General features: G+C 42.6%; 1 protein-coding gene across 7 annotated transcripts in view; it reads right to left on the bottom strand.

Moving 5' to 3' along the window:
• The window catches only part of PIEZO2 (piezo type mechanosensitive ion channel component 2), a 501,115-nt gene that overhangs the window by 194,269 nt on the left and 281,027 nt on the right, over nt 1-25,819 (bottom strand). For all 7 annotated transcript variants that reach the window (XM_073679027.1, XM_073679025.1, XM_073679031.1 and 4 more), the window contains exon 5: nt 19,349-19,511. In XM_073679027.1, the coding sequence (XP_073535128.1) occupies nt 19,349-19,511 (163 nt within the window). The remainder of the gene's footprint in view (nt 1-19,348; nt 19,512-25,819) is intronic.

The raw sequence follows: 25,819 nt of genomic DNA, 5'->3' as shown, positions 1-25,819 counted from the left end.
GACTCAGCAATGTTACATTATAACAATACATTGCAGAGCACCCTGGATGAAGCAGAACTTGCTACACGCACAACAACCCGGCATAGACAGCAGCCCTGGCACACGCTGCAAACACGTTTTCTCCTGCTCAAGATGTGCCGAGCGTCTGTGGAGAAAATCACTTTCAGCAGAAGACTTCATCCACTATAAGTACATGCTCAAAACTTATAACTCTGCTCTCCATCTGGCTAAACAAGTCTACTTTACCACCCTCATCACATCTCTACCCAACAATCCAAAATGACTCTTTAAAACTTTTTTTACTCGCTCCTGAGCCCTAAAGTACAGACTCCCATCACCAACCTAAACGGTGATGATCTGGCCACTTATTTCCTACAAAGAATCAATCAAATAAAATCCATAAAGACATTTTTGTACAATCCCTTCAGAGCCTGGATCCCCTTCTTATCTGTCAAGAGTGTGTCAGATGTAACAGACAGTCGCTCTGCAGCTGGCTGCAGAAGGTCACTTCGTTTGGCATGGCAGACGCCTTTTTAATCCGTCTGCTTTTAGAACCCAGCGGCTACCTCACTTCTGCTCTAATTGACACCCTGGTCTGGGTGTTTAAAACCTCTCAGTCTGCTGCAGGGACTCGCCAGTGATATTTCTATGTTTCTTGGCTCTGGCTGGAGTTCTAGCAGCTTCTTCTCTGGAGTCTTTGGAAGATTGCTGGCGTTTCTTCTCTGGTGTCAGCTCAAGCTAAATTATCCCCTTTTATTTGTCTCTCTTGTTGTCTTTAGTTTATAGTGGGGACTGACCAGTGCTCATCCTCCCCCCTCCCTATCCAGGGCATAGCTCCAGGGATATACAGGGTTTAGGTTTCCTGCTCGGCAATTGGCGTGGAACCAATATAGTGATGGTAGGGGAGGCATTAGATCTGCCTAGGGACCATTAGATATTCATTAGATCTGCCTACGAGTCTCCGCTCTCCCTTTCCCTAGTATCTGGGCTTCCTTCCCCTCATCCCTTTGTGTTGCACTTAGTCTTTCCCACACTGTGTGTGACATTATCACCGGCCATGCACATTTAGGAAAGAAAAAAAAACTGATACTTGGTTTTATTTGTGTGTGTGTGTTTTTTTTGGGGGGGGCGTGTTTTTTTTTCTTTCTTGGTTATGGTGGTGAACCAGTACTGGGGGAGGTGGAGGAACCCATGCAGTTATGGGGTGCATCTGCATCGTACATTTCCCCGGAGATTATAAAAAAAAAAAGGCGTGTTTTTTCTGTGGAAAAAAGGGACATTTTATTGAGGCCTGTCCTTTGATGCATAAGCAAATGGAAACTCGTTTAACCCTTGGTAGTCTGGAGTTGGATAAGCAAGTAGTGCATTTATCGTTCCCAGTTTGTCCTGACAGCAGAGGTAGTGCTAGAGAGCAAAACCAAGAAAATGGCTGTGTTTGTTGACAGTGGAGCTGGAGTCAGCATGGTTGATGCTGAGTTTGTGAGAACTCATGGTCTTGCTTGCTGTACTTTAGAAAAGCCCATTCCCATCCTTGCCATCGTCTCAGCGCCACTTGCACAGAAAGCTCTGACTCAGATTGTACATAATGAAAGACTGAGGGTGGGGTCAGTTCATTGTAAGATAATTCCTTGCTATGTCCTGGACGGTCTTCCCACCCCAATTGCATTGGGTCTGCCCTGGTTGGTGAAACATAATTCGTTGGTGGATTGGCAAGCCAGGGAGATCATTGAGATCATTGAGTGGGAAGATTACTGCCATGAGAACTGTTTAAATATTTCCCTTTCTACAGAAATCTTACCTGAATTTTTGTCTGGTTTTGAGGACGCTTTTTCTGAGAGAGGGTGTCAGGATTTGCCTCCTCATCGTGCATATGACTGTCCTATTTACCTGACCCCCGGAGCTAAACTACCAAAGTCTAGGCTGTTTAATCTTTCTGGCCCTGAGAGACAAGCCATGAAGGATTTCATTGTGGAAAGTCTGGAGAAGGGACAGATCAGACCCTCATCTTCGCCCATGGCGGAAGGGTTCTTCTTCGTGAAGAAAAAAGATGGCGGTCTACGTCCCTGTTTAGATTTCCAAGCATTAAATCAAATTACCATCCAGGATCCATACCCTCTTCCTCTGATTTCGGATTTGTTCAGCCAGGTTGTGGGAGCTAAAGTGTTCTCCAAGTTGGATTTAAGCGAAGCCTACAATCTGGTTAGAATCAGAGAGGGGGATGAATGGAAAACAGCGTTCAATACTCCTGAAGGGCATTTTAAGAGTCTGGTCATGCCTTTCGGTCTGAGTAATGCACCTGCAGTGTTCCAGCATTTCATTAATGATATTTTCCATCATTTGATGGGCAGGTTTATGGTGACCTATCTGGATGATATTTTAGTTTACTCACCTGATTTTGAGACACATCGGGGGCTTGTTAGACAGGTGCTTCAGTTATTAAGGGATAACAAACTATATGCCAAATTCGAAAAATGTGTTTTTGCCGTCCAGGAGGTGCAGTTTTTGGGTACCTGTTGTCATCTTCGGGTTTTCGGATGGATATGGAGAAGATCCGTGCTGTCCTTGATTGGGACCGTCCCGAGAACCTGAAGGCTCTACAACGTTTTCTGGGCTTTATACATTTTTACCGGAAATTCATCCAAAATTATTCAGTAATTGTGAAACCCCTTACTGACAAGACAAGGAAGGGGTCTGATTTTTCCAAATGGTCGGATGCCGCCCTGCAGGCTTTTTCCTCCCTAAAGAGCTGTTTTGCCACGGCACCTAAACTCAGTCAACCCGATGTTTCCCAATCCTTTATTGTGGAAGTTGATGCGTCGGAGGTGGGGGTTGGGGCTGTGTTCTCTCAGGGTCCGTCCCCTGGTAAATTGTGTCCATGTGCATTCTTTTTCTAAGAAATTATCTTCGGCTGTGAGAAATTATTATGTGGGTAATAGGGAGCTTTTGGCAATTGAATTGGTGTTTGAAGAATGGTGACATTGGTTGGAGGGGGCTGTCCATCCTATTACTGTTATCAACTGACCATAAGAACCTGTCATATCTTCAATTGGCTAAACGTCTCAAACTCTAGGCAATCTAGATGGTCCCTGTTTTTTACTAGGTTCAATTTTGTTGTCACTTTTCGTCCAAGGGTCAAAAATGTCAAGGCTGATGCTTTGTCCTGGAGCTTCCCTGGTGGTGACCATAAGAACCCTGCCCTGATATTACAGAAGGGGGTAGTCATTTCGGCATTGTACCCTGAACTGAAGGGTGAGGTGTTGGAAGCCCAGGGGGACGCCCCTGCCTCCTGGTCTTCAGGAAGATTATTCGTACCATGTAATCAGCGCCGCAAAGTAATTAATGAACATCACAACTCTGTGCTTGCTGGTCATCCAGGTGGTAAGGCAACTGCTGACCTCCTTTCTCGTCGTTTTTGGTGGCCATTGTATCGGGGTTGAATATGTGTCTTCTTGTAGTGTTTGCACGCTTTCTAAGGTATTGCATATTCGTCCGTCTCGTACTCTTCTCGCTACTCCTATTCCTGCAGGCCATGGACACACTTGTCCATGGATTTTATTACTGACCTACCGGTATCTGCAGGCAAAACTGTGGCTTTGGTGGTTGTAGATAGGTTCAGTAAAATGGTTCACTTTGTCACATTACTGGCATTTCCTAATGCAAAAACTCTTGCTCAAGTGTTTATAAATGAGATAGTGAAGCTTCATGGGGTTCCCTTCAATGTCGTGCAAGATCGGGGGACCCAGCTTGTTTCCAAGTTCTGGAAAGCGTTCTGTTCTCGACTGGGGGTGCAACTGTCCTTTTTCTTTGCCTTCCATCCTCAGTTGTATTGAAAGACCGAGCACGTTAATCAGAATTTGATTTACCTCAGGTGTTTTGTCTCTGAAAATCAGGAGGATTGGGCATCTTACTTACCGCTGGCAAAATTTGCTATTAATAATCATCGTCAGGAATCTACCGGCAGGTCACCGTTCTTTGGTGCACACGGTTACCATCCACAGTTTTGTACTTTTAGTGGGTGAGGGGCTTCGGGCTTCGTCGCTCTCCTCGGTGTGGCGGGAGGTTCTGAGTAATTTGAAGATCATGGGAGACAGGTACAAACGTATGGCTGACAGAAAGTGCTTGCCAGGTCCAGACGTGAATGTGAATAATTTTGTGTGGTTGTCTACCAGGAATATCAAGTTGAAGGTTCCTTCTTGGAAGCTGGGACCTAAATTTATGGGTCACTATAAAATAACCAGTTACTCAGTCGCTACAGAATACAATACAAACTCATCTCTCACCCACAAAGCTCTCCACATTTATGCACCAACCTATATCTCATCCCTCATTTATTTCTATCACCCTCCGTTCTGTAACTGACCTAAGACTAATATCCTCCATAATCTGAACCTCGCACCTCTGTCTCCAAGACTTCTCTCGTGCTGCACTAGTTTCATGCACCACCCCAAACGATCCAACTAATATCTAGCCCGTATGTTTTGAAGAGTGCTTTAAAAACACATCTGTTTAGACAAGTCTATCACCTCAACTCACTAACCTAACTCTCCCCTGTTCCCTCCTAAATGTTAGTCATAATCTGCTTCTGCCTATTCATCTGTTTCCACATCCTGCATGCACCCAATAGCACACGGTAACTGCACTCGGACAGATCCTGGCTGATGGCCAGATCATGCAGCTTTATATGAAAACCCTTATTTATTATAATGATAGCTGGACTGTACATAACAAGCACGTTCTACCTATTGTGTCCCCCTTTTTCCTTATAGAATGTGAACATGTGAGCAGAGCCCTCACTCCTCCTGTCACTGTTGAAATGTGATAAACTGTATTGTCTTTATTGTCCGTATATGTGCCTGCTTAATTGTAAAATGCTGCGGAATATGTTGGCGCTATATAAATAAAAATTCTGATTATTATTATATTACACTAAATAGTTAATGAATAACATTTACCACATGACTGCTTTACATAAGCATCACATTTGAAGTGACTTTGAGGGACCTATATGATTCAAAAAGTTTATTAACCCTTCAGGTGCTTCACAGGAATTAAAGCAAAGTGGAAGGAAAAATGAGAATTTTACTTTTCCCCCCTCAAAAATGTTGATTTAGCCCCAAATGTTTAATTTTCACAAGAGTACCAGGAGAAACTGGAAAGTACAATTTGTTGTGCAATTTCTCCTGAGTATCCCGATACCTCAGAGACTTAGAGGTGCCAGAACAGCAGAACCTTTCCATAAGTGACCCCATTTTACAAACTACATCCCCCCCCCCAATGAATTCATCTAGGGGTGCAGTGAGCATGTTGACACCACATGTGCCTCACAGAATTTTATACCATTGAGCAAATGTTGTTTTATCCCCAAGTTTTACATTTTTATAAAGGCTAAAAGGGAAAAATGGACCTCACAGTTTGTTGTGCAATTTCTCCTGAGTGTGCCAATACCCTACATGTAGTTGGGAAATACTTTTCAGGCACAATGCAAAGCTCAAAAGGGAAGAAGCACCATATTGTAGAGCAGATTTTGTTGTTATGGTTTGCAGGTGACATGACCCACTGGAAGAGCCCCCGAGGTGCAAGAACAGCAGAAAACCCCATAAGTGATTTCATTTTACAAACTACACCTCTTAATGAATTAATCTAAGGGTGCAATGATCATAATGATACCACAAGTGTGTCACAGAATTTTATAGCATTGTGCAGTGAAGAAAACAATTACATTTTTATCACAAAAATTTTGATTACGCCCAAATTTTACATTTTCACATGGAGAAATGGGAAAAATGGCACCAAAATTTGTCACACAATTTCTGCTGAATGTGGCAACGCCCCATTTGTGGCTGTACAGTACTGCTTAGCCACAAGGCGAGAATCGGGCAGGAAGGAGCGCTATTTGACTCTTGGAGAACAAATTATTGTAGAATAGTTTGCAGACTCTTTATACAGGGCCCCTAAGTGCCAGAAGACCAAAATCCCCTCTCTAGTGACCCAATTTTGAAGATTACACCCCTCTAGGAATTTATCTACAGGTGTAGTGACGATTTTGACTCCATGGGTGTTTTCCAGAAACAAACAGTAGTGGATGTAGTCGAGTGAAAATTGCAAATCTGCCAGCGTAGTACATTGTAGTGCTCATACATTATGTGCAGCTTGTGCTTCTGGAGACATGCACTCGTAAATTAAGCGGGCTCTCATCGCTACAGAAATGCCAAAATTATGGATGCTAAATGTAAGGTGCCCCAGCGAGGTAGTCGTGGGTCAGTTGTGGCCCCTGCTGGCTTTGGCACCTTACAGACAATTCGTGTCCTCCCTCTGATGTGTGGCTCTGCATGTGACATTCTTCACTTACTTCACACCATCCGGTTGCGGCTGTCTCCAGACATTTCTCTTCTGAGACCAGGGCAGTAATAATTTCAGAGGACACAAAGTTATTAACCATAACTTGGGTTTTACTTGGAGGAAAGGAGTTATTACAATATTTACAGTCTGGTAGATTAGATAAGGCCCAACAGATACTTGTCTCCCATACAGGTGCTAAAATCATCTTCAGCCCTGGTGCCCTCTTTAGGTGAAGCATCTCTCTGTTTCTATTCCTTAGCCAAAGAGACGGTTCCTCACCAGCGACAGTGTGCACAGATCCTTTATCTCCCTTACGGCTTATCCTGGAGTCCTATTTTCCTCTGCTACCTGCAGACTAGAAGTGCCCTGGGTCCTCAATACCTCGGTTGAGTTTCTCTGGCCGGCTAATGGGACCCCTGCGTGAGGAGATATTCACACTACGGATTCACTGTCTGAGGGTAGAGAGCCCCCGTCTACCCTAGCAGCCAATTTCCCTGGACGTCCGCACATAAAAGTTCCTGCCACGTCCCTGACAGGGCTTCAACTGAACTCAAAAATAACGGCTGCAGCTATTTTTAGCACACCCAGAGGCTCCACCCACAAAGCCATCTGCTTAGCAACTGCCTTGCCTCTCACTGACAACTGTGCCCAGCAGTGGCATCTTGTGGCTGATAAAAAGTACTGCAGCCCCACAAGGAATTATATCTAACCTCTAGACATGCCCAATGTCTATCCCTGTCACTACGTTTCCCCCTTACTCCATTGACTGCGCCACCGAAAATAACCCCGTAACTTGACCTAATAGCAGTTCAGAGAGTGCGTAACTATGGGGATATGTAATTCTAACTACTTCAGTCACATGGGAAGGTTACACCCTTCCTCACTATTACACTAAATGTGTTTTAGGCATACTATCAGAATGGATTTGAATTTGGAAGAGCATAACTCCCTGGATTTCTTTTGGGGTCGAGGAGCCATAGCGCTTTTCTAGAGCCTTTGTACTACCAGTAACATGAAAGCCCTATATTTCCATTGACAGATAACGGACCTGAGTGGCAACTTGCTTTTTTGTTGATTGAGTTGAAGCTTGTATTGGGTACATATTATATAATATTTTGAATCACAGTTATTCTGCGCTCTTTGCTGAGCCCTTACATCGGGGTTTCCATCTAAATCTCCAAATGACGTGATTCAGATGAAACCCCGAGGGATCCATTCACTATAATGAGGCAGCAGAGTTACTCTGGACTCTGGCCTATGTTGTTGATGTCCTTCTTTTCAGAGGTGCACAAAACTGTGGCAGACTACACTTTTATGTACGCTTAAAAAGACGGACACTGCTAGATCATAGGCCAGACGGCGTCCACAGTGTCTCCATCTGCTTCATTATAGGGAATCTTCCACCGGAGGTTCCGTCTGAATCACATATTGCAGAGATTTACAAGGAAGCCCCTGTGTCAGCGCTCAGCGCGGAGCTTAGAATAGATATGAGCTGAGCCTTACTGCAATCTTTGGGAGGCAGAATGAACAAATGAATAGTAGGACAAGAATTGGTTTTATTTATTTTTTATGGTGTTTCTCGTGTGGTATAAGTGCGGCATAAGTGATTAGTCGACTTTATTTTTTGGGTCGGCACAGATACCAGCGTTTTTTTTTATGTTTAGTTACTATCACACACTAAAAGACACTTTTTTTTTCCTAAATAAAGTTTTTGCATCATCATATTTTTGAGAACTATAATTTTTCCATATTTCTGCTGACACAGTCATATTGGGGCTTGTGTTTTGCGGGACCAGTTGATATTTTTATTGGTACCATTTTTGGCACACAACAGTTTTTGATTGTTTTCTATTCCAATTTTTCAGAGGTAGAATGAACAAACACTAGCAATTCAGGAATTTTTTTTTCCTATGCCGTTCACCATGTGGTAAAAGTGATAAGTGGCAACTTTATTCTACGGGACAGTAAGATTACAGAGATATCACAATTATATCACAATTGCATCGCTTTATTCTGAGAGCTATAACTATTTTATTTTTCTGCTGACTAAGCTGTAAGGAAGCTTGTTTTTTTGTAGGACAAAATGACGTTTTCAGCTATACCATTTTTATTTACATTCGACTTTTTGATCATATTTTATTCCACTTTTTTTGGCGGTATGATGAAAAAGTATATATTTTTTTGCCACGGGTTTTTTTGTTTTTTTTTACGGAGTTCACTGAAGGGGTTAAATAGTGTGACAGTTTTAAAGGTCGGGTGGTTTCGGATGTGGCGATGCCAAATATGAATAATTTTTTTGTTTTTGTTTACATACATATACAGTGGGGAAAATAAGTATTTGATACACTGTCGATTTTGCAAGTTTTCCCACCTACTAAAAATGGAGAGGTCTGTAATTTTTATTGTAGGTACACTGCAACTGTGGGAGACAGAATCTTAAAAAAAATCCAGAAAATCACATTGTATGATTTTTATATACAGTGAAGGAAATAATTATTTCATCCAATGCAAATAAATAGAAAATGAAAAACTGGCACTTATTCCAATCGCATACCCTTTTGCAGTCCAATGAGCGTCAGTCACAAATAGCCAGGGATCGCTAATCAGCAGGTGCTCTGCCCGAAGAAAGATTTTTTCCTTAGATATCCTGTTAGTAGATAGAAGGCGGCACTCCAGCAAGCGATTAAATATGAAGATCCTTTATTCTTTACACACAAATTTAGAACATAGAGCACCAAACTGGTGCTTCAACGGGTTCAAATTTGGACCCGTTGAAGCACCAGCTTGGTGCGAAACGGCCGTCGTTCAGAAGGACCCCCGCTTCCCCAACTCCATGTTTTAAAATTGTGTGTAAAGAATAAAGGATCTTCATATTTAATCGCTTGCTGGAGTGCCACCTTCTATCTACTAAAATCTACTAACAGGATAAATAATTATTTCATCCCTTGCTGTTTTTGTAAGTTTGCCCACTGACAAAGACATGAACAGTCTATAATTTTAAGGGTCGGTTAATTTTAACACTGAGAGATAGAATATCCCCAAAAAAATCTAGAAAATCACATTGTATAAATTAGATAAATTTATTTGCATTTTACAGTGAGAAATAAGTATTTGATCCCCTACAAACCATTATGAGTTCTGGCTCCTACAGACCAGTTAGACGCTCCTAGTCAACTCGTTACCTGCATTAAAGACAGCTGTCTTACATAGTCACCTGTATAAAAGACTCCTGTCCACAGGCTCAATTAATCAGTCAGACTCTAACCTCTACAACATGGGCAAGACCAAAGAGCTTTCTAAGGATGTCAGGGATAAGATCATAGACCTGCACAAAGCTGGAATGGGCTACAAAACCATAAATAAGACGCTGGGTGAGAAGGAGACAACTGTTGGTGCAATAGTAAGAAAATGGAAGAAATACAAAATGACTGTCAATCGACATCGATCTGGGGCACCATGCAAAATCCCACCTCATGGGATATTCTTGATCATGAGGAAGGTGAGAGATCAGCCTAAGGCTGTGTGCCCACTATGCGTTTTTAAGCGTTTCCGCAGCAATAATTCCGCTGCAGAAACACTTAAAAAATGCTTGGTAGAAGGTCTGCCATGTACCTCAATGCTAATCCGCATGTGCTGTGCACATGCTGCAGAAATTTCCGCTGCGGATTATCATTGCGGAAAAATCCGCAGGACTACCAATTATTTTGCGGAATCGATGCGTTTTTGCCGCCATTGACTTGCATTGGACTGCATGATATCCGCATCACTGCATCTGAAGATGTGGATTCCATGCGTTTCAATGTGCGGTTGGTACCCTGGCTTGCCGGCAGCTCGCGATGGTCTGAAAAGGACCTGCCATGACGTTATTTAGTCATGTGATGGGTCACATGACCGCTGACGTCGGCGGTCGCGTGACTCGTCACATGACTAAATTACGTCATGGCAGGTCCTTTTAGTCCACTGCGAGCTGCTGGCAAGCCAAGACGCATCGCTAAGGACACCGGGGGCCATCAGAAGGTAAGTATAATGTATATTTTTTATTATTTTTTTTACAGGTACTATGGTACCCGGGTCCGGAGGAGAGTCTCCTCTTCTCCAAACCCGGGTACCATTCTTTTACAGTCACACTATATAAATCCATGCCGGTTGCATGGATTTATATAGTGTGACCAAGTTGTCAAGCACTTTCCAAGTGATGCTAAAATCGCTTGGGAAGCGCTTGACAACCCGCATTCTGAAATGCATGCAAAAACGCTTCACTTCCTATTGTCCCTGGCAGGAAAAAAACATGTAAAATCCGCATTCGTTTTTTCTGCCAGGGAGATGCAGAAACGCTCAGGAAAAATCCGGAGCATTTCTGCATCGTGGGCACATATCCTTAAACTACACGGGAGGAACTTGTTAATGATCTCAAGGCAGCTGGGACTACAGACATCAAGAAAACCATTGGTAACACATGACGCCTTAAAGGTTTAAAATCCTGCAATGCCCGCAAGGTCCCGCTGCTCAAGAAGGCACATGTGCAGGCCCGTCTGAAGTTTGCCAATGAACACCTGGATGATTCTGTGAGTTAGGCTATGTGCCCACGTTGCGGAAATGAAGCATATTTTTTACGCTTCTCCCTGGCAGGAAAAACGCATGCGGATTTTACATGCGGTTTTCCCGCCAGGTAGAAGCGTTTGTGAAGCGTCTTTGCATGCATTTCCGCATGCGGGTTATCAAGCGCTTTTCCAAGCGATTTTAGCATCACTTGGAAAAGTGCTTGACAACTTGTTCACACTATATAAATCCATGCAACTGGCATGGATTTAAAGTAGTGTGACCAAGTTAGTTAAAAAAAAGAATAAGAATGGTAAAAAATAAAAAGTTTATACTCACCTTCCGATGTCTTCCCGGTGTTTTGTCTGCTCCGTCCGGTGTCTTGCACTGCTTGCGGTAGTGTGAAGGACCTGCGGTGACGTCATTGAGCCATGTGATGGGTCACATGACTCTGTGACGTCATGGCAGGTCCTTCACATCAACGCGAACATTGCAAGACACCGTCCCGGAGCAGACAAAACACCGGGAAGACATCGGTAGGTGAGTATAAACTTTATTTTTTATTTTAAATTATTTTTTTAGTTTTCTATGGTACCCAGGTCTGGATGAGAGTCTTCTCTCCTCCTGACTTGGGTACCATCCGCACATAGAAACGCATATAATCCGTGAGTACAAATGTACTGACACGGATTATATGCGTCTCAATGCAAGTCAATGGCGGCGATTACGCTGCGTGTCCGCAAAATTAATGGACATGCTGCGGATATTTGAGCGCAGCATAAACGCTGCGGAAAAATCCGCAACATGGGCATTGAAAGTGCGGCTTGACATTGGGGATCATGGGGGGCGGATTATCAAGCGTTTTCCAAGCGTTTATGCTGCGGAAATTCCGCAGCATATACGCTTGTAAAACGCTACGTGGGCACACAGCCTTATTGGGAGAAGGTGATGTGGTCAGATGAGACAAAAATTGAGCTCTTTGCAATTAAGTCAACTTGCTGTGTTTGGGGGAAGAGATATGCTGCCTATGACCCAAAGAACACCGTCCCCACTGTCAAACATGGAGGTGGAAACATTATATTTTGGGGGTGTTTCTCTGCTAAGGGCAGAGGACTACTTCACCACATCAATGAGAGAATGGATGGAGCCCTGTACCGTAAACAACCTCCTTCCCTCCGCCAGGACATTAAAAATGGTCATGGCTGGGTCTTCCAGCAAGACAATGATCCAAAACATACAGCCAAGGCAACAAAGGAGTGGCTCAAAAAGAAGCACATTAAGGTCATGGAGTGGCCTAGCCAGTCTCCAGGCCTTAATCCCATAGAAGACTTACGGAGGGAGTTGACGCTCCGAGTTGCCAAGCGACAGCCTCAAAATCTGAATGATTTAGAGATGATCTGCAAAGAGGAGTGGACCAAAATTCCTCCTGACATGTGCGCAACCCTCATCATCAACTACAAAAAACATTTGACTGATGTGCTTGCCAACAAGAGTTTTGCCACCAAGTATTAAGTGTTGTTTGCCAGAGGAATGAAATACTTATTTCTCACCGCAAAATGCAAATAAATTTATCTAATTTATACGATGTGATTTTCTAGATTTTTTGGGGGGATATTCTATCTCTCAATGTTAAAATTAACCTACCCTTAAAACTATAGACTGTTCATGTTTTTGTCAGTGGGCAAACTTACAAAAACAGCAAGGGATCAAATAATTATTTCCTTCACTGTAATTAATTAGTATTTTATTGCATGAAATAAGTATTTGATACAATAGAAAAAACCCAACTTAATATTTTGTACAGAAACCTTTGTTTGCAATTAGAGGTCAGAAGATGTTTCCTGTAGTTCTTGACCAAGTTTGCACACACTGCAGCGGGGATTTTGGCCCACTCCTCCATACAGATCTTCTCCAGATCTTTCAGGTTTCGGGGCTGTCGCTGGGCAACACTGAGTTTCAGCTCCCTCAAAAGATTTTCTATTGGGTTCAGGTCTGGAGATTTGCTAGGCCACTCCAGGACCTTGAAATGCTTCTTAAGCAGCCACTCCTTAGTTGCCCTGACTGTGTGTTTCGGGTCATTGTCATGCTGGAAGACCAAGCCACGACCCATCTTCAATGTTCTTACTGAGGAAAGGAGGGTGCTGCCAAAATCTTGTGATACATTACTCTATCCATCCTCCCTTCAATACAGTGCAGAAAAAAAGCACCCCCATAGTATATTTCCCCACCATGCTTCATGGTTAGGACAGTGTACTTGGGGTTGTACGCATTCTTCTTCTTCCTCCAAACACGGCAAGTGGAGTTGATACCAAAAAGTTCTATTTTGGTCTCATTTGACCACATGACCTTCTCCTATGCCTCCTCTGGATCATCGAGATGGTCATTGGCGAGCTTCAAACTGCTCTGGTCTGGACATGTGCTGGCGTGAGCATAGGGACCTTGCGTGCCCCACAGGATTTTAATCCATAACGGCGTAGTATGTTACTAACAGTAATGTTTGAGACTGTGGTCCCAGCTCTCTTCAGATCATTGACCGGGTCCTCCTGAATAGTTCTGGGCTGATTCCTGACCTTTCTCAGAATCATCCTTACCCCACGAGGCGAGATCATGCATGGAGCCCCAGACCGAGGATGATTGACAGTTATCTTGCGTTTCTTCTATTTTCTAATAACAAGTTGCTTGCCTTTTGTCTTGTAGCCCATCCCAGACTTGTGTAGGTCTACAATTTTGTCCCTGGTGCCATTAGACAGCTCTTTGGTCTTGGCCATGGAGGAGAGGTTGGAATGTAAGTGATCGAGTGTGTGGACATGTGTCTTTTATACAGGTAATGAGTTCAAACAGGTGCAATTAATACAGGTAATGAGTGCAGAGTAGGAGGGCTTCTTAAAGAAAACTAACAGGTCTGTGAGAGACAGAATTCTTGCTGGTTGGTAGGTGATCAAATACTTATTTCATGCAATAAAATGCAATTTAATTATTTTAAAATCATGCAATGTGATTTTCTGGTTTTATTTTTAGATCTTGTCTCTCACAGTTGAAGTGTACCTATGATAAAAATTACAGACCTCTCCATTCTTTGTAGGTAGGAAAACTTGCAAAATAGGCTGTGCATCAAATACTTACCGCATATACTCGAGTATAAGCCGAGTTTTTCAGCACATTTTTTGTGCTGAAAAAGCCCCCCTCGGCTTGTACTCGGGTATATACTCAAGTATATACATATTCCGGTGGTGGATAGCGGAGGGGGGGTTGCAGCGGCAGAGGAGCGGGGCACATGCAGTAGCCGGTTGCTGCAGCTACCACGTGTGCCCGCTACTAAAGGGAAATTAATATTCACTCTTCTCCACTCTCATGGGCGTGGAGAAGAATGAATATTCATTCTCTTTAGTAGCGGGTCTGGAGGATCGCTGAGCCGCAGCTCATGCTGACAGTGCCCGCTACTAAAGAGAATGCATATTCACTCTTCTATACGTCCATATTACCGGCGTGGAGAGGAGTGAATATGCCGGCAGCTCACAGCAGCATCTGAGAGCGCATGGCTGTGACGCCATGCACTGCTCAGATGCTGATATGAGCTGCTGGCAGACAGGACGCAGCGCTGGAGCAGAGGTGAGAAAGGAAAGTGAGTATAAGTGTTTATTTTTTTTATGTGTGCAGTGATGGGGCCATACATACCAGGATTGAGGGATGAGGAGGCCATGCATACCAGGATTGGGGGATGAAAAGACCATGCATACTAGGATTGGGGATGAGGGGCCATTATACCAGGATTGGGGATGAGGGGCCATACATACCAGGATTGGGGATGAGGGGTGCCAAGCATATCAGGATAGGGGGATGAGGAGGCCATGCATACCAAGATTGGAGATGAGGTGGCCATGCATACCAGGATTGGGGATGAGGTGGCCATGCATACCAGGATTGGGGATGAGGGGGCCATGCATACCAGAATTGGGGATGAGGGGGGCCTTGCATAACAGGATTGGGGATGAGAGGACCATGCATACCAGGATTGGGGATAAGGGGGCAATGCATACCAGGATTGGGGATGAGGGGGCCATACATACCAGGATTGGGGATGAGGGGGCCATGCATACCAGGATTGGGGATGAGTGGACAATACTTCCAGGATAGGGAAATTTACCAGTAGCTGCTGCATTTCCCACCCTAGGCTTATACTCGAGTCAATACGTTTTCCCAGTCTTTTGTGGTAAAATTAGATACCTCGGCTTATACTCGGGTCGGCTTATACTCGAGTATTTTCCCAACTGTACCTATTTATTGGTTTAATATTTTTTTCATTTTTATAAATTTATTTTATGATTTTTTTTCATATTTTTAATTTTTTTTTTTTACTCTTTTGTTACTTTTTTTCTTAGTCCCTCACTGGTATAATGCGCTGCAATTTACAAGCATTGCAATGCACTATACTTGTCAGTGCTGCACTGACAGAAGTCTCTTAAGACCATGCTCTGAGCATGGTCTAACAGGCTTGCCGGAGCTGAGTGACCCGGATGTTGTCATGACAACCTCGGGTTGGCATGGCAATGATCAGGCCCTATCAATGACATCTCGGGGGAGCTGATCTGAAGGGAGAGAGAGGACCCTTCCCCTCTCTTCTAAATGCTCTGATAACTATCAATCGCGGCATTTAGAGGGTTAAATGGCCCGGGGTGGTGCGGGAGTCACTCCTGGCAGTGACAGCAGAGGCTCGGCTTTCACTTAACCTTCAAAATGAGTGATAATTGTCCAATGCAGAAAAGAACTGTCAATCATAGTTAATGCATTGGGAAAGTTTTTCTGTAATTTCAAGCTTTCCCTAGGTTTTCCTAATAGAATTTAGTTGCCACTTTAGCATTTATTAGTGACAAATCTGCTTAAAGCAGCATAAACTTGTCACATTTGATAAATACCAATATTTAATTTAGTTATCTCTTATGGTAATTAATAGGATTATGATTGGCACGATATTGCATATCAGGGGTTATAATCTACAGTTCTCACAGCCTTCCTCATTTTTTTTAATGCAGACATAACTGGAGTCTCCAAAGTAGATGTAATGCATTGTATAATCAGACTAAAGAAAAATATGGCAGCAATAAGTAATAAAGATCTGTACTGTATAACATATGCATTGAGTCTGAATGTGTTTTGAAGAAAAGGGTATTTAATCAGTAAGATAATTATGTGTTACATCGAAGCAGACTTTTAATATGCAGTATTTCATGAAGTAAAACATTCTGCCAGATATCAGGCTTTTATCCAAGTCATTACCACCCTATTGGTTGCATACTTGGAGCTAACTTCCCTCCAGGCACTTTTATTAGGATTTTGAAATGTAAAGCAGGTGAATTGAGCTGGAAAGTATCCCAGGCCCATGAGTGCAATGCAAGTCTTAAGATACAGAGGTGGTGAAAGATTATTTCACAGCTGCAAGTGAAAATAAAGCAGTCATTTCTTCAGCAACCAGTGATTTATGGTGCAGTATGTGCACAGTCTGCCATATAGAAAGCTATTCAGATATTCTACAAATGTGCATAAAATTAATGTACCATTATCATTAGGTGAGCATATCTTTCATATCACATGTCAATGGAAGCTTTCTACTGATGCTTTTGTAAAGTCTAATTGAATAATTGACACGTTCAGCCTTTTTGCTGAGTATAGCAGTGCTGCTATAGCAAAACCTTCTCAGCAGATGAGATCACACATCCTGTGGGGCCTGGGGTACAGCGAGAAGTTACATATGATAGAGGGGATGAAAGCGACTAAGAAGTATGTATAAAAGTTACAGGGTCTATGACTTACAATTAAAGGGGTTCTCCCATCATCATAAGGGTATGTGCACACGGTCAGGAGCCGCTGCAGGTTTGAAGCTGCGTGCTAAGTAGCGTCAAGATGTTACAGAATAGTGGATGGGATTTGTAGAAATCCCATGTCCACTACGCGTCTGCGGATCACCTGCGGAAACTGACATGTAGCGCGTCTTTCAGACCAACAGCATGTCAATTTTTCCAGTGGGTTTTCCCCATAGACCTAACCTCTATGAGAAAATGCGCAGGTGAAAAAAAAATGGCGCCGCTCATTTGCATAAAATGAGCAGAAGTCGCTGGCGGCTAGTTCGCTGTGTCGGGGCCGCAGGCGGCTTCGGACAGTGTGCACATACCCTAAACTGGTAAAATTGCAATATGCTTGTAAAAACGAGCAACTTTGCAAATTACCACTTGTAAAACATCCTCTCCATTCTGAAGAACAGATAGCTTTTAATTATATTGTATACTAAAATGCAAAGTGCTGCAGAATATGTTAGCACTATAGAATAAAAATTATTAGTATTTTTATTATAATGCTTATTGCTTAGGCTACTGATCACCTCTGCAGTCTATCAGAGGAGGTCGGCTACCTAGGCAAGGAGCCTTTACTTACAAGCTCTTTGATATAGAGCTCTCAAGATGGCTCCTGCCAGCCTCAGCATCCCTCTGTTCCTTTCTCAATTATGAGAAAAAGTTCTAGAAAAAAAGAATGCACTGTCTGGGACAGCGGCACATCAATGTTGCTAATCCAAACTGTTAGGCTGTGTGCCCACGATGCGTTTTTAATGCGTTTCCGCAGCGTTTTTGCAGCTGCGGAAACGCATTAAAAGCGCATGGTAGAAGGGCAGCAATGTTCCCCAATGATAATCCGCATGTGCTGTGCACATGCTGCGAATTTCCGCAGCATAAACGCTTCAAAAATGCTTGGTAATCCGCCCCCCATGGTCCCCAATGACAAGCCGCACTTTCAATGCCCATGCTGCGTTTTTTTTCGCAGTGTTTATGCTGCGCTTTTTTCTGCAGAGTTTATGCTGCGCTCAAAAATCCGCAGCATGTCCATTAATTTTGCGGAAGCGCGGCGTAATCGCCGCCATTGACTTGCATTGAGACTCATATAATCCGTGTCAGTACATTTGTACTCACGGATTATATGCGTTTCAATATGCGGATGGTACCCAACTCTGGAGGAGAGGAGACTCTCATCCAGACCTGGGTACCATAGAACCTGTAAAAAAAATAATTAAAAATAAAAAATAAAGTTTATACTCACCTTCCAATGTCTTCCCGTTGTTTTGTCTGCTCCGTCCAGTGTCTTGCAATGTTCGCGTTGTTGTGAAGGACCTGCCATGACGTCACTGAGTCATGTGACCCATCACATGGCTCAATGACGTCACCGCAGGTCCTTCACACTACCGCGAGCAGTGCAAGACACTGGACGGAGCAGACAAAACACTGGGAAGACATCGGAAGGTGAGCATAAATTTTATTTTTTTTATTATTCACCATTCTTATTCTTTTTTTAACTAACTTGGTCACACTACTATAAATCCATGCCGGTTGCATGGATTTATATAGTGTGAGCAAGTTGTCAAGCACTTTTCCAAGTGATGCTAAAATCGCTTGGAAAAGCGCTTGATAACCCGCATGCAGAAATGCATGCAAAAACGCTTCACAAACGCTTCTACCTGGCGGGAAAACCGCATGTAAAATCCGCATGCATTTTTCCTGCCAGGGAGAAGCGTAAAAAATATGCAGCATTTCTGTATTGTGGGCACATAGCCTAAGTGTGGATGGAGCTAAGGAGCAGATGCATGCTGTGTTATTCATTCAACATCTGTCTGTAACACCATAGATCAGAGCTAGCTCTGATCATTGCTGTTTAACCATTTAGATGCCACTGACAATCACTGACAATGGCATTTAAGTGGAGCGATTGATGTCTCTCTTCATCCCTCATAAAAGTAGCATTTAGTGGTAATAGGTGACCATTTCAGATTCAGGCCCGTCATTTTGGTACTCATGTGAAGCGCAGCCATAGGTTGGGCTTCACGAGAGACTATCATTTACACTATATACTGCAGGACTGCTGTAATACTGTTGTTGCAAGATCAAGTCCCCTGGGTGGACTGTAAAGTAAAATACTTTAGAAAAAAGAAAATATACCCCCCTTTTTAGTTTAAAAATAAAGAAATATAAAAAAAAATACATCTGAGATCGCAGCATCCATAAAAGTCTGATTGAGAATTGCAGTCATACTAAGGGCTTTAACAATTATATGCTGTGGATCATTCTGGCTGACACAAACACACTGTGTAAGATACTATATGGCATAAGACAGCAGTATTATAATTTTCTAATACATATTATAAATAAATATTAGATAAGTAGCTAGTAAATAATGAATTAGCATAGCAATATAAACACAGAGCGCTGTGGTAGCGCAGAGTTAAAATGAAGAACTGCTTTAATGAAAGTTGATATAAATAACAAAAAGGCAGAGACAAATAATGTCCAGTTTACTGAATTTTCCATATAATTTAAATAATTTTTAACTGTGAATACATATTGTATGGATTGTAACTAGTTATTTATATTCGTATTCTGCTACAGAGTTACAGTTTATATGATGATAAAGCAAGAAATTGATCTCTACTTACCAATTCTTCATTTACAAACTGTGCGTTGTACTTTGCATCTTCCTCAGTCACTGATTTTTGGACAAGTTTCTTGCAAAACAGCCAAGTAGCCAAACTGGCAATAAACATGCCAATATCTGGTACAAAGACTCGGATTCCATTGCCAGCATCTGCTCCCTTTACACTGTAGAAACAGAAGTAGATATCTTAGTGTCAATAAGTAGAAATAAAATACTGAATAAAACAATAAATTGGAATGAACTGTAGAGATTCTAACCCAAACACTATGGTACATGGTAACATAGTTTGTATAAGTTTATAATGAGAATGTAAATATATATTTTATTACTCCTCTGTCTCCATCTTAAAACATTACATTTAGATTTTCAACCCTTTGAAGATGTCAACTAACTAGTAAGATTCAAATATTGTAAGATCTGTAGAATGATTGAAAATAGACTCCTCTCCAGAAAGAAGAAAATTGTATCTAATATTTGGGTTAATCTACATGGTTCCTCCGTAGGAAAATAAATCGCTGCAGAAAGAGATTTACATGGTCACTGTACTTTCAAACATCTTAATCTCATCTATTAGATTATATGTTAAATATACGGGGTAGGCCATTTATATGGATACACCTAAAATAAATGGGAATGGTTGGTGATATCAACTTCCTGTTTGTGGCACATTAGTATATGGGAGGGGGAAAACTTTTCCAGATGGGTGGTAACCATGGCGGCCATTTTGAAGTCGGCCATTTTGGATCCAACTTTATTTTTTTCAATGGGAAGAGGGTCATGTGACACATCAAACTTATTGAGAATTTCATAAGAAAAACAATGGTGTGCTTGGTTTTAACATAACTTTACTCTTTCATGAGTTTTTTACAAGTTTATGACCACTTATAAAATTTGTTCAAAGTGCTGCCCATTGTGTTGGATTGTCAATGCAACCCTCTTCTCCCACTCTTGACACACTGATAGCAACACTGCAGAAGAAATGCTAGCACAGGCTTCCAGTATCCATTGTTTCAGATGCTTCACATCTCGTATCTTGATGGTATGGTGTGGTATATGGGGTACAAAGATAGTGGGGCCATTCTTCATCAATGGAAACCTCATTGCCACTGGATATCTGAAATTGCTACATGATGATGTGTTGCCCTCTTTATGCACTGAAGATGGCACGTTCCTTGAGTTTTTCCAACCAGATGGTGCACCACCACATTAAGGTTGTCAGGTCCGAGCATTCCTACATGAACAGTTTCCTGGAAAGTGGATTGGTCGTCGTGGGCCAGTTGAATGGCCACCAAGGTCCCAATCTGACTCCCTTAGACTTTCATCTTTGGGGTCATCTGAAGGCAATGGTCTATGATGTGAAGATACGAGATGTGCGGCATCTGAAACAACGGATACTGGAAGCCTGTGCTAGCAGTTCTTCTGTGGTGTTGCTATCAGTGTGTCAAGAGTGGGAGAAGAGGGTTGCATTGACAATCCAACACAATGGGCAGCACTTTGAACACATTTTATAAGTTGTCATAAACTTGTAAATAACTCATGAAAGAATAAAGTTACGTTAAAACCAAGCACACCATTGTTTTTCTTATGAAATTCTCAATAAGTTTGATGTGTCACATGACCCTCTTCCCATTGAAAAAAATAAAGTTGGATCCAAAATGGCCGACTTCAAAATGGCCGCCATGGTCACCACCCATCTGGAAAAGTTTTCCCCCTCCCATATACTAATGTGCCACAAAGAGGAAGTTGATATCACCAACCATTCCCATTTAATTTAGGTGTATCCATATAAATGGCCCACCCTGTACAATCTGCAAATGACTTTATATAAAAATTATGTGGAATTACCCTTGAAAATTCACTCTAACATGCTGACCTCTAGGTGTCTCCTGCCTGCTGTCAAGTGTAATCTATATCTAGCAGCAGGGTTGCCAAAACAGATTACAGGCAGTAAGAATTGGTCTTTGTCTCTCTGCTCCTGCTCTCCCACCTGACAAACTGCATACAGGCATAACAGAGAAGCAGGCTTTTAATTTGGAGCAGGCAAGCCCTTGAACAATAAAAGTCAGACAATACATGCTGGAAAGTGATTAAAATAAGTCCCAACACCTACAGTGCTGGTAAAATGCTGATAAACAGCAATCACATACTCAAAAATAGATGGAGTGGATGGTAAGTTACAGAGCAAGAGAATAGTGACAGTTGTTGGATATTAGACAGGTATATCATTAAAAATGTTCTGCGGCATCAGGGCAGCAAGGCTTTCTATGTATTTGCATAAAAGGACAGGATCATTTTACAGTGAAATTGTCATCAGGTTTTGACCACCTAATCTAAGAGCAGCATAATGTAGAGACAGAGACCCTAATTTCAGCGATGTGTCACTTACTGGGCTGCTTACTGTAGTTCTGATAAAAAGTTTTATCAGCAGGAGATTATCGCTAGAGGACTAGTAAACCTGCTGCCATGTAGTTCTCTATATCCATGAGCTCTGTATAACAACACCCCCACCACTAATTAGCAGCTTTCTGCCTATGCAGTGCACACAGAAAGCTGCCAATTAGTGGTGTGGGTGGAAGAACTGCTTAATCTGCAGCAGATTTGCAGCAGTGATTTTATCAAAACTGCAGCAACAAGTAAAATAAGTGATACATAGCTGGAATCATGGGCTCTGCTCCTACGTCATGCTGCTTTCAGATGGGGTAGCTAAAACCTGCTTACAGATTTCATTTAAAACATTCCTATTAGCTAAACCAGGGATTGAAGCTTGAAGAGGACAATTTGCATATTCCAGGTGCCTTCTGGGAAAAGCGAAGAGCCTCCTTCAGCTACAAGATCGTTGGGTACAGCCGGGACCAGCTGCTTGGAAAGCATCGCCAAACCAGGGATTGAAGCTTGAAGAGGACAATTTGCATATGCCAGGTGCCTTCTGGGAAAAGCGAAGAGTCTCCTTCAGCTACAAGATCGTTGGGTACAGCCGGGACCAGCTGCTTGGATAGCATCGCCAAACCAGGGATTGAAGCTTGAAGAGGACAATTTGCATATTCCAGGTGCCTTCTGGGAAAAGCGAAGAGTCTCCTTCAGCTACAAGATCGTTGGGTACAGCCGTGACCAGCTGCTTGGAAAGCATCGCCAAACCATTAATTTGTTTCATTTGTTTATCCTAGGGTATCACAAGAAAGAAGACAGACATCAAGTCAGCAGGGACAAGGAGCAGCATGGCAGATGTGACAACCTACATGGTGAGCTGCAACATGTGCTACATGTTCACAGATCGACCAGAAGCTGAAACCAACTTCACCTGCCAGAAGTGTAGACTACTGGCTCTTTTAGAAGAAAAGGTGCGGGGACTGGAAGAAAGAATTGTGACATTAAAACTCATCAAGGAAAATGAAGACTTCCTGGACAGAACAGAAGCGTGACTGGTCACGGAAAGTCAAGGAAGCATCAGAGAACCTCCAGAGGCAGACAAGTGGAGGCAAGTGACCAAAAGAAGCAAGAAGACCATGGAGACACCACCAACCACACAACTGAGAAACAGATTCCAAGGACTTGTGGAGGACGAAGATGGCACACCTAAGGATGAGGAACTACCAGCAAGCAAAAAAGAAAAGAGCACCCAGAAACACCCAGAAGCGACAAGAAAAAGGACAGCCAAGAAGGGAAGAAAAGTGGTGGTGGTGGGAGACTCACTACTGAGAGGAACAGAAGCAGCTATCTGCAGACCGGACATAACCGCAAGAGAAGTATGCTGCCTCCCAGGGGCGAAGATCAAGGATGTTACCGATAGGATACCGAAGCTCATCAGTTCCAAGGATGTCCACCCATTTCTTCTGATACATGTTGGCACCAATGACACGGCAAAGAAGGACCTACCGACAATCTGCAAGGACTTTGAAGCATTGGGGAAGAAAGTAAAAGAACTGGATGCGCAGGTAGTTTTTTCTTCTATCCTTCCAGTAGACGGGCATGGCGTCAGGAGATGGAACAGGATCCTTGATGTGAACAACTGGCTGAGACGATGGTGCAGACAACAAGGATTTGGATTCCTGGACCACGGTGTGAATTACCTCTATGACGGACTCCTTGCCAGAGATGGACTACACCTCAACAAACCCGGGAAACACACATTCGCCAGGAGACTCGCAACACTCATCAGGAGGGCGTTAAACTAGAAGAAGAGGGGACACGAACGCCGGACACGAACATGCAACCAGAGAACATACTAATGAAAGATATGAAGTGCGACAAAGAAGGTCCAAGACAAGATACTTGGAAGGGAGGTAAGAAAATTTCTAATACAATCCACAGGGAGATGATTGGTACAAAACAAAATCGTGTAAACTGCATGCTAGCAAATGCCAGGAGCCTGACAAACAAGATGGATGAACTGGAAGCAGAAATATCTACAGGTAAATATGACATAGTGGGAATAACCGAGACATGGTTAGATGAAAGCTATGACTGGGCAGTTAACTTACAGGGTTACAGTCTGTTTAGAAGGGATCGAAGAAGTCGGAAAGGGGGTGGAGTCTGTCTATATGTAAAGACGTGTCTAAAGCCTACAATATGGGAGGATGTATGGGAGGGAAATGAGAAGGTCGAGTCCTTATGGGTGGAGATACATGGGGCAAAAAACAATAATAAAATTATCATAGGAGTCTGTTATAAACCACCAAATATAGCAGAAGCCACGGAAAGTCTATTAATGAGACAAATAGACGAAGTAGCAAAAAATAACGAGGTGATTATTATGGGGGACTTCAACTACCCCGATATAGACTGGGAAACCGAAAGCTGTAGATCTCAGAAAGGAAACAGGTTTCTGTCAATTATCAAAGACAATTATTTGTCACACCTTGTGCAGGAACCAACTAGAGGGACGGCCCTTTTAGACTTAATATTAACTAACAGGCCAGACAGAATAACTGAGGTGCAGGTCGGGGGGCACCTGGGAAATAGTGACCACAACATTATACAATTCCACATGTGCTTCAGTAGGGTGCCCAGCAAGGGAGTCACAAAAACACTGAACTTCAGGAGGGCAAAGTTTGATCAGCTAAGAGATGCCCTTCACCTTATAGACTGGGATAGTATCTTCAGTAATAGGAGCACGGATAGAAAATGGGAAATTTTCAAAACAGTCCTACATAGTCACTGTAGAAGGTACATATCTTATGGGAATAAAAGGCCTAGGAATAGGAGGAAGCCAATGTGGCTAAATAAGGAAGTCAAGAGGGCAATGAAAAACAAAAAAAGGGCTTTCGGTAAACTTAAACAAGAAGGCAGCGAGGAAGCGCTAATATCTTATAGGGAAAAAAACAAAATCTGTAAGAAACAAATAAGAATAGCAAAAGAGGAGACAGAGAGACTAATTGCCAAGGAAAGTAAAACTAATCCCAAACTGTTCTTTAACTATATAAACAGTAAAAGGATTAAAACTGATGGCGTTGGCCCATTGAAAAATAACCTGGGTAAAATCATAGAGGGCGATGAGGGTAAAGCAAACCTACTCAATAGCTTCTTCTCCACTGTTTTCACAAAAGAAAACAATTTATCGGAGGAAATGCAGAGTGATAAAGTAAACCCTCCCCTAAATATCACCCACCTAACCCAGGAGGAAGTTCAGAAACGCCTAAATAATATCAAAATAGACAAGTCACCAGGCCCAGATGACATACACCCCCGGGTACTAAAAGAATTAAGTAATGTGATAGACAGGCCGCTGTATCTTATATTCAAGCACTCTTTATGGACAAGGACTGTCCCACTAGACTGGCGCCAAGCAAATGTGGTACCAATATTCAAAAAGGGATCTAAAAGTGACCCTGGGAACTATAGACCAGTCAGCTTAACATCTGTTGTGGGTAAATTGTTTGAAGGATTTCTTAGAGATGCTATTGTAGAATATCTTAATGATAATAACTGTCTAACTCCATATCAACATGGATTCATGAGGGATCGCTCCTGCCAAACAAACCTGATGGCCTTCTACGAGGAGGTGAGCTCACAGCTGGACCGGGGAGAGTCAGTGGATGTTGTATACCTTGACTTCTCCAAAGCGTTTGATACTGTGCCACACAAAAGGTTGGTATATATAATGAGAATGCTTGGTCTGGGGGATAATGTGTGCAAGTGGGTAAATAGCTGGCTGAGTGATAGAAAGCAGAGGGTGGTTATCAATGGAGTAAGCTCAGGGTGTGTCAGGGTTACTAGCGGGGTGCCTCAAGGGTCTGTCTTGGGCCCTATATTATTTAATATATTTATTAATGATCTAGTGGAAGGGTTGCATAGTAAAATAGCAATATTTGCAGATGATACTAAACTTTGTAAAGTAGTTAATACAGATGAGGATAGGGCACAGCTACAGGAGGATTTAGATAAATTGGGGAGTTGGGCCAAAAAATGGCAAATGGGGTTCAATGCCGATAAATGTAAGGTCATACACATGGGAAAGAAAAACAGCAGTCACCCA

The sequence above is a fragment of the Phyllobates terribilis genome, unplaced genomic scaffold (genome assembly GCF_046119375.1).
Source record: "Phyllobates terribilis strain yellow unplaced genomic scaffold, ASM4611937v1 Scaffold_4__5_contigs__length_816908805, whole genome shotgun sequence".
Taxonomy (NCBI): Eukaryota; Metazoa; Chordata; class Amphibia; order Anura; family Dendrobatidae; genus Phyllobates; species Phyllobates terribilis.
The sequence above is the reverse complement of the archived record's forward strand: the minus strand, read 5'-3'. Positions and strand labels throughout refer to the sequence as shown.